The sequence below is a fragment of the Charadrius vociferus genome, unplaced genomic scaffold (assembly GCF_000708025.1).
Source record: "Charadrius vociferus isolate BGI_N301 unplaced genomic scaffold, ASM70802v2 scaffold174, whole genome shotgun sequence".
NCBI lineage: Eukaryota > Metazoa > Chordata > Aves > Charadriiformes > Charadriidae > Charadrius > Charadrius vociferus.
Genome location: NW_009648441.1, coordinates 158,971 through 169,114, shown reverse-complemented (window position 1 = coordinate 169,114; position 10,144 = coordinate 158,971). Strand labels below are relative to the sequence as shown.

At 44.9% G+C, this 10,144-nt stretch overlaps 1 protein-coding gene across 1 annotated transcript in view; it reads left to right on the top strand.

The window, feature by feature from the left end:
* LOC104286803 (poly(rC)-binding protein 3-like) overlaps positions 1 to 10,144 on the top strand; it is a 55,383-nt gene that overhangs the window by 37,210 nt on the left and 8,029 nt on the right. Inside the window, exon 11 of the mRNA XM_009885439.1 lies at positions 8,914 to 9,083. Coding sequence (XP_009883741.1) covers positions 8,914 to 9,083 — 170 coding nt within the window. The remainder of the gene's footprint in view (positions 1 to 8,913; positions 9,084 to 10,144) is intronic.

Genomic DNA, 10,144 nt, shown 5'->3' with positions numbered 1-10,144 from the left:
CAGGAACTCTGGACTGGCTGTGATTGAAAGACCTGGTCCATGAGGAATATGGTGCTGAATCTTAAAACAGCTACTCAAAATGCCCAACTGATACACTGCGTGTCATATAAAAATGCCTTCCTGTTTTATTCACTTCCATTGCAAATGTGGTTTTTTTTCATTTTTCATTTTGTAATGAAAAATGAAAAATGAGTCACTTGGAAAATGGAAAATTTCCCCTCCAGCAAAAAAAAAAGCTTTCAAGCATGAGTGGGATCACAAATAGCAATTATACTACTTAAGAGATACTTACAATATTGTGTAAACCCTATTAAACTCAGTGGCAATGATTTACAGTAAGAAAAAAATACAGAATAACAAAGAAGTGAAGGTAAATCTTTTATGAGTGCTGTGATTCCATAAGCTTTCTGTTGCTTAAAAGATGTCCTGCTGATTTGTCAGTACCTGCTTTATAACCCAATTTATTGTATGTGGAGGATTTTATGGGAGCACTGGGTTTATCCTTACAGTGCAAGTTTTTTAATCTCACTTTCAGTCAGATGTTGTTCTTGCCCTCAGTGATAAAAATCCAAGGTCGCTCTTCTGACTTCACTTCTTTCAGGGTCCATAGGAGAGAAAGAGAGGGACAGAGTTGGCCTTGTGTCCCGTAGTGCAACAGAAAATTAAAAAAAACCATCAGTTTCTCATCTAGGAGGTGTGAAATGCCCTCGCTCAGCTTTACCCTCTGAGAAGCAAACACGCATCCGTGCGCTGTTTCCAGCAGAAGGTTTTATCTTGCTACATAGCGCGTGTCTCGCTGCTGTTGCTAAAGCCAAAATGGGGTTAGGCTTAGCAGAAGCCCATTCACAGATGGTGAAAGATAGTTCTGGTGTCCGTACGGTGTCAAGGTGTGCATTTAAGGACCGAAAGCCCTTCGTGCTGCCCATGTGTGCTGTGTGCATGTGTGTGTGCACGGACCTGGTGCTGCAGTGCCCGCGCAGAGGGGAGGAAGGGCTCTCGTGTCCCGTCGGGCATCAGGGGTGGCTTGGGAATTTTACAAGGGGGAAAACTATTTCCCCGTGTGTCTCCTGGAGGCGTTTGCTCTGCCTGTGCCCCGGGCTATGCCCCACCAGGCTGCCCTCAGGCTGCAGCGGCCCCATCGCTTGCTCGCTCGCTCCTGGCTAGAAATGAGGAGGCGAGGGAGCCGGGAGAGGAGGCACCAGAGCCTGTGTTTCGTGTGCGTCCCATCAGTCAGATGCTGCGTGCAGAGGGAGGTCGGGGCGGGAGAGGCAACAGCAGTTGTGCAGCAAACCCTGTGTTGGTAATTTGAATTCGGTTTCCCAGTAAGCATCTCCCAGTCCTGGCTTTGATAGACCAGTAGTCAGCGCGGCACGGTGATTACATATCTGATGGAAGGCAATGGAAGCTGCAGGACCTGGCACGGGGCTGCATGTGGCCGGTCCCCTGCCTGCCCTGACTCCAGGGATTGCCCTGTGCTGTATGAGTCCTGCGGCTTTCTCATCGTATATGCTTATGTGTGCAAAAGTCCAGCACGCCTGAGAAGAACGTGAGATTCGCACATATCTACGTGCTCTGCAGCTACCAGAGAAGTCAGTCCCTGCCTATGGCAGCGGGGTTGGAGCTCGATGATTTTCAAGGTCCCTTCCAACCTAAACCATTCTATGATTCTATGGTTCTATACCTGCATGTGTGTTACACATTTTTAAAAACCAAGATAATGATAAGCACAAAAAGTCAAAGCCTCAGTAAGAATCTGATGGAGCAAAGTCAGATATAAAGCGGATAAGGAGCTCAGACTTTAGCCTCATCTGCAGAAAGTAGATATCAATAGCCATTTACAATTTGCATAGCTTCATATTAAAATAAATTTTCCTCACTCCCTCTGGCATTAAGGCAGTAACAGATATTTTTTTCTGTTATTAATAATTAGTGTAACAACATCATGCTGCTTTCTTTTAACAGTATGCTGATAATTGCAACTAACCTGTTGCTCCATGAGAAAGATACCAGAGAACAAAGAAATGCATTTTACAGAAAGCCAGTTTCCATATGTAAAAAGCCCAAGCTTCCTCTCCAAATGGTAAATTCAGAAGATTTGCCTTTCTAGGTTTTCTTATAACTTCTGGGTATCCCCAAAAAGCGTACAGAGGGCACATTTCTCCAGATGACTCTCAGAAGTCACTTTAATCCTTACCTAGTGTCTCCTTTTCTTCAGCAAAATCTCCTATAGGGGCATTTGTTTGCCTTTCTTTTCTTGCTGGGACCTTGTCTGGCTTCCTTCTCCTGCCTAAGTTACACAATATAAGTATGTTTCACACAAATCCCAGAATAGGGTGGTGTAACAGGGGCAGGGTGGGAAGGGAACAGAAGGAATGATATCCCTGGATGTAGCTGATTTGGCACAGATACCATGTCTTAGGATTTTGTGATCCAATCCCCCAAAATGGCCATTGAGACTAAATGAACAAACCAATAATACAAAAATTCTGTCTCATTAAAAATTATGTATATTTTGCATATATGTGGGAGAGAGAGGCAGAGGCAACTAACAGGAAAACAACTTCCCCTTCAGAAAACACCAGAACATTTTAAGAAAGCTATAAACCTGGTCAACACTCTGTAGAAAAAATCCAACCAAGTTGGAAATGGCATACTGAAGAACTACCTTTATTCCCCCATGGAGCCAGAAGTACTTCCCTGCAAACAATGGAGAGGAACCCACAAGTGGAAAATGCTCTCAGACATACCCACAGTGAAATCCAGTGTCGGCTCCACGTGATGCTCCAAGGAGGTCTGCGTGGCAGTGCCTCTTCCAGCAGTCACTGAGGGGTCTGAGCTCTCATCTTTGCAGATCCCCAATCCGTCATCTGCGTGGGGGGTGAATGGGCACAAGCCCTTAAGGAGAAGAGAAGGGCAGCATCTGACCCTAGCTATGACTTGTAGCAAGGCCACCCACCACCTACAGGTGACAGGAAAAGCACACCTTGCCCTCCCTACAGCCCTTTTCCAGAAAAGCCCTGAGAACACGTGCCATGTTCTTATAAAACTAAGCTGCTGGCTAAGTCCATCCCTGGCTCAGAAAACTTTCCAGTTGTATGAGACTGGTTTAAAAGCAATGGTGAGGTGAAGACTTAATAGTCCACACAAGATGTGCTGGGAAAGGTTTTGCAGTAGTGTAAGTCAAAGCACTTCTACTGAAGGCAAGGGACCTGTGGATTCAACTTCAATAAATTTACCTTTCTGCTGACAGCCGCACATGTAATAGAGAAATAATGCCCAAAGCAAAGATACAGAATTAATCAGATTCTGTGAACTGGACATGTTTAAGGAGGTGTGTTATCAAAAAAAGCGATTTTTAACACTTTTGATATGTTTGAACATGGCCTGATTTTTGTGTCCCCTTAATCAAAGAACATGGCAATTGATTCCTCAAGTAGACCTGACCAGATGAGGTGAAGAATCAGTAAAAAGATTTCACAATCTTAATATCCATCAGAAGCAAAGTGAGGCCTTTGGTGGAACGAGGTACTTTTGAGCAAGAAAAGCTGTTTCCCCCAGAACCACCCACTGCTGACTTTAGGGAATAAGATGGGAACTGATGTTGCGTCCTCAGTAAATTGAAACACACACAAATCTGCAGTCATTTGGGTTACAAAACAAGTAACAAGAAGGCTCATTTCTGAAAATATTTTCTCAGTTTTCTGTATGCCTTCTTGCAAAGCCTATGAAATCATTGTAGTCCAGATTTTGCATTATCCTGGCGAGAAAAGTGAAGTTAATTATTATGGGTTTTAAGAGGCACAGTGTATTTAAGCATCTCTTTCCAGGCCCTGCAGTAAGTCTCTAAAGATCTGTAATCATACCTCAGGAAATTATTTCTCCCTACAGAGTACTCTGCCCCAGCATTTCTAACTGAAAAAAAAAAGAACCCAAACATGGAACTAAGAAAGCCTGTATCTTTATACAAAGCAATTAAATAGTCTCCTTCATGATGAGTGTCTGGTTGCTCAACTAGTGCAGAGGCTTTGCCAAAGCCAATGGACTTGCTATGGGTTGGCAGCAGGGAACCAAGGAGAACCATGTGTACCTGTGGACAAGTATGACCAACCCCTCTGTTCCAGACAGCAGATAGCAAGTTGCAGAGGTTGCTTCCTCCACCCTTTTTACCTACATTAATTGTAAGAAAGGAATCAGATTTTTTTACCAGTATTTAAAAAGAAAGTGAGCTCTGTGCCACTTTCAGTGACAAGCGACACTCTGCAGCATTGGACTTGCATAATAAACCAAAAACTAAAAGTCTGATCACCCCCCGTGCTGGGTAGAAGTAATGCAGTGTGATAGACATGGAGGAACAGACCCGTAGGAAACACCCAGGAGAAAGCCATTTTATTAGGCTCTGTCAGTGACTTTAGCATTGTGGGGAAATATATATATATATATATAGTATTTATATTTAGCATTATGGGGAAGAAAAAAAATGCAAGAGAGGGACCTGAACCAAAGATGGCATAGCATATTGGGAGAAACTATCAGCATCAAGAGTTTAAGGTGGGAGGAATAACAGTAGATCTTCCAGTCCCCCTCTTTAAGAGTCCTGTTTACATTGGTATCGGCAGAACTTTACTGAAGGACAGAGTAAAACTAGAAAAAGGGAAAAAAGTAGAATCCATGTTTTAGGATTGGCTTGCCTGGGGGGCTTTTTTGAAAAATGAGAAATGAGGTACACTGAGGTAGGGGAAGACAGACCGGAAGCGGTGTAGAGAAAGTGTAAAGGGAACAGGTTTTCCCTGGCACTCACAGTCCAAGAAGGAGTGGGCATCAGCTGAAATGTTGCGTTGTACGGACAAATGATGATACTTACATACCACACACCAGCAAGCTCCGCAAGTCACTGGTATGGCTCTTCTTGGGCAGCAGCAGGAGAAATGAGTTCAAAAAGAAATTGTCAGACACGTGGAGTGTTGAGCATTTAGATTAGATATTAGGAAGAAATTTTTCACTATGATGGTGGTGAGACACTGGAACAGGTTGCCCAGGGAACTTGTGGATGCCCCATCCCTGGAAGTGTTCAAGGCCAGGCTGGATGGGGCTTTGAGCAACCTGGTCTAGTGGAAGGTGTCCCTGCCCATGGCAGGGGGGTTGGAACTACATGTTCTTTAAGGTCCCTTCCAACCTAAACCATTCTACAAGTCTGTGATAAAGGCAGACACCAACTGCTGCTCAGGTAGTCTGTAAGCCTTAGGTGGAAATTTGGGATACCAGTGGAAACTGTTTTATACCTCACACTGTTTTTATCCTTTTTTTTTAGTAAGTGTGCGCTTCTGCCACAGAGACAGGCTTCTGGGCTAGGTGCATGTCTGATCTGAGCTGTTCTGCTCAAGTCTTGAGAGAGTTACAATATATGTGCATATACATACACATATTATGTGTGCGTGTTTGTATGTATATATTATATATATAGACATTTATACTATAGGTACTATACTGTAGTACTTAGTGGGCTTGGTATAGTCTACAGTAGGTTTGGCTCCTCTCTCACATGGGCCAGCTTTAACACTTGTTTTCTGGAGAATTTCCTCTTGGTTTATTCTGTAAGTGAGAGTAAGGCTCACTGTTGAGCAAGCAGGTGAGCATCAGAAATAATGCAGCACCTGAAGTCCTTGAAAACAGCTTATCTTTACTGTCCTCCACTTTCCTTCACTCCACCTACTGAGCTCGGAAAAGTGGCGAACCCATGTCCGTGAAACACGCAGCTTTGCATGCAAGGTAGCAACTTTGAAAGTACGGGGAAGCTTGCTTTTGTGGTGAGGGACTTTTGTGGGAGTGACTGACACATAGCCTGCCAAATCACATGAAATGGCCACCTACAGAATGACAGGGGGGCAGCTGGCAGCATTAGAAAGGTCCGTCTTGAAAAGAGATAGGTGTTTGGATGCCATTTGTCACGGCCTTGTCTCAAAGCAAGGCAGGGCAGGTGTTCTTATGCAAAACCAAATGTGCATGGCCTGATCGATCAAAGCTTTGTAGACGAACACCAGTCCCTTGAACTTCTTCCAGAACCTTTTGAATATTCAGATACTGCACAAATTTCAGCATAAGTAATATGTCATGGGAAAGGCACCCCAGAGGGAGCCCAAGCACCCCAGCACTGCTGTCCTTCCTGTGCAGCAAACAGAGAAGTGTATTCTGCACGAGCTGCAGGTCGTGCCATGCACGGCTTGCAGAGCACGTTCAAGCAGCCCATTGCCACAGCAACAAAGGATGACTTTGGAGAGCTTCAGCCCGAAGGCTACCGAACCTCTCTTCCAGTTGCTTGCATCACCAATAGCCTTGACTGGTTTGGACTGAATCCTCGCTACATAACTCAAAATCATCTGGGAGATGGCAAATTCTTTGTACTGACCCACCTGGGTTACAAGCCTTGTTGGGGACCTCCTGCACATACAAGTGGCAGCCGCCTGGGTCACCCGGCAAGTGCCTTCTCAGAGGTGGTGAACCAGACATGTAAAACTCTCACAATGTCCCTGAAGAACCAGCAGTCCCACGCTGTTCCTCTGCTTTGAATGCCACAATGACAACCACACCTGTGAACTGGACTGCTTGAAATTCTTCTAAATAACATATTTTTGTATATTTTGGCATGGTTTTTACCCCAAATAATTTTATCAGATTTCCTCTTCTTCTTTGGACAGACTGAGGGAATATGTACTTTCTACATTTTCCTGTTGACACTTTGGACATAATTATTAAAGCAACCAGAAGCATATTCAGGTCTGCACATCAGGTCAGAAGTATCTGAGGACATGACAAGCACCATAACAGCTGCTTCATGGAGCCTTAATCCCGGTCACTGCTTCATAAGATCATTATCAACAGATGGATTCTTGACCAGTGACTTCAAGATCATTATCACAAAAATTACTAGATTGTGGCAGAAGGAAATACTGACAGCCTCCACTCCTGTTGGCCATTTCAAGCCACTCCACTGTCTGGAGGAACAGCTCCGGCTCTCAGTCAAGTAAAGACAACCCAAGGTTTTTCCCTGCTCTGTGCTCCATTCTGCTTCTGCAGTGGTGAACAGTTCTGACCCGATTTGGGTAAATTATAGCTACAGCATAGCATGCAAATGATTCACAGGAACAAAATAACGGAATCCTGTCACCAGGTTTTAACAGATAAGAGTGGATCTAGTGCTGCCAGCTTTGCTGTACAATGATGCGCTGGTAGGACTGCCTTTGCTTTCCTCACACGGATTGCATACTCTGATAAAAGCCAAAACCCCCCACTGTCTGGCTCCGGTGCTACCAGTGTGCTCTGGGTGCTCTTCTCTCCTGCTTCACCTTCACTACCTGCGGACCGTGGAGGCCAGGGAGACTGAGGCGTAGGAAGCAGACGCTTTGGGATCCCTGTGCTGCTAACATCTAGTGTATGCAGGCACATTTGTGTGCACAGAGACAGGTTAAAGGCCTCCCAGTGAAGCTCACATAAGTCCTCTGCACTGCCACGTGCAGTCACACACGAAGACAGGTCCTTGGGATAAGCACAGGGAGCTCAGCGAGGCCCTCCTGTTGGAACGGGATGGGAAATCCCACGTGCGTTTCCTGAAACGCCATTTTTCCCCCTCGTGGGTGTTGCTCTTGTGCTTGGTATCTGTTTCGGCTACCTGGGTACCCTCTTCGGCTTTCTGCTTGTCCCTGAGCATGAAGCAAGGATTATGTTGGGGGGGGTGGTGGTTCTTCTTTTGATAAAATGTCTGGACAATGAGAATCTGTGTCCGGCAAGGTATGCCAAGTACTACAGTACCATCAAGGGTGACACATCCGGGCCTGAGGCGGCAGGAAGGGTGGGAGGAGAAGGCAGTCTCTGCATCTCGGGATGCCCTTCTGCCGAAGTGGCAACATCATCCCAGTGCCAACAGACCTGTAGAGCAAAGTTTCCATTTTCTACCCCTTCTGGCCATTGCTGAGCTTCTCAGCACCCATCCTTCCTTAACATGAAACAGGAGTCCCGCTCCTCACCCTTACAGAAGCCAAAACATCTCAGCCTCGGCTGCGGGCTTGGTGCCCACTTGCTCTTGGGGCCTCCTTGTGCCAGAGGAGCAACACCCCGGCACAGCTATCACACTCCCTTACCCCAACTGCAGCAGTTACCTGTGCTGCTAAACGCTTTGTCGAGGTCTTGCACACAGCTTCCAAAAGCTTGTGACTCCACCAAGAGCATTTAAACAACCTTTAAAAGACTGCTAGCTGAAGATAACACCAATGTGATTTTACCAAAAAAAAAAATGAGGGCATCTAGGGACACACACACACACACACACACATATATCCCCCTCAGGCTCAGTTTTATTAACGAAATACAAGTTTTGGTGAGTTTCTGTGAAGGAACGCAGGCAGATTTCAATCTCTTCCTACGCCTGCTTCTGCCTGCAGTTACAGAGCTGTAAATCCCACTGACTTTAATAGCGCAGTACCTGACCAAGAGATGACCACGTGTGCCCAGGGAGGTCTAGAACTAGCAGAGGCACCGGGACGGTGCAGAGCCGCCCGTCGGCAGCTTTGGAGGGTCCGCCTGACTACCAGCTGCTGTTCTTGGCTTGCTGCCTGCCACTGGCAAGTCAGGCTGGGCTGTGTTTTGTATTCGTCAGCACCTCGGCACGCCATCATTTTCTGCCACCAAAGACAGCTAAATAATCTGGTATTGAGTTGATGATAAGCATGTAGCAGCGAAACTTGATTTAGAGACACAGAGCCAATAGGCTGCGCTAGTTATTCCTTCCAAACAGCGCAGCAAAAATCTTTGGTTTTGATACTGAGCTTTTCATAAACCGTCTTTTTAGCAACACTACAAATTGCAGTGAAGTGGGTTTTGCTTGTGTCTGTGGCACTAATCTCAGTCTTTGTCCCGCTCCAGTTAATAGGCTGCATTATTGGCAGACAAGGCAGTAAGATAAATGAAATCAGGCAGATGTCAGGAGCGCAGATCAAGATTGCTAATGCCACAGAAGGCTCCGCAGAACGACAAGTTACAATCACAGGATCCCCTGCAAACATCAGCTTAGCACAGTACCTCATTAATGCAAGGTAAGTTTGCTTTGTAAGTGATAATGCTTCTGCAAGATTGCTCTGTCTGCTCTCCAGCAAATGTCTGTCCTGGATAGATCCAGAAAGTTGCTTCGCAGTGTCCATTTTGCATAGTAGTATTCAATTCCTCATGATTTGTAAAGCTTGTATCATTAGAACCTGTGTTTGCTATTGGTTTATATGGAAAGGAGCTTAATGTGGTGCAATTCCTGGTACATATTGGATGACAAAAGCTGAAAAATCTGAATACTCACATTGGCATTCACCTAAAATACAGGTGGATAAATTAAATGAAATGACAATCACAAATTCTTCAGAAGAAAATACTTTTCACAGACCCATTTTACTGTCCTAAATGGCAAATATAATGAAATAGATTGCAAAACAGATTTAATTTCCTAACTGGAGATTGCCATTCAGAGTTGATATTAAACTGACATTTGGTTGCTAAAGAGGCACGGGATTTATTTTTTCAGAGACAGCATCACAAATTTGTAAAAAGCATTCCCTAACGAGACGGGGTGAGGCTGTCTGCCTCTCCACTTCTCGGTGCCAGGATTAATGAAAGCACTGGCTGTTTAGCTAAGCCATTGCGACGGCTTAAGTCTCTATCAGTTTTGATATGATTATTTAGAAAAATATCGAACTTGATACCACCTTTATTTGCAATTATCCTGAGAAGAAAGTGCAGTGGAGATAGTGCTGTCTCACAGATCTGCTTGTAAATGGTGGACTAAGGCAATATATTGCAGGGGTGGGGGAGAGTATCTATGTATTTTATTGCTTTTTTTTTTTTCCTTTTCTTTTTTTGCCCCCAAAATACTGTGATGTGAATCAAGCTTTGTGTTTAACTATGTTTGCTGTTAAGATAGTAAAAAGTATGTGATTTGTATGTGGGGATGGGGGGTGCTGTAGTCATAGCAGGTCTACAGTCTCCTATGGTCCAACCTCCTCTCCAGCCCAGGTCTGCAGTGCCTCACTGCAAGCCGCTGTAAATGTCTTGTCTTAATGGAGGAAAAGGATGTTTGTGCAGCTCTGTGTTACAGCAAACAAAAATATTG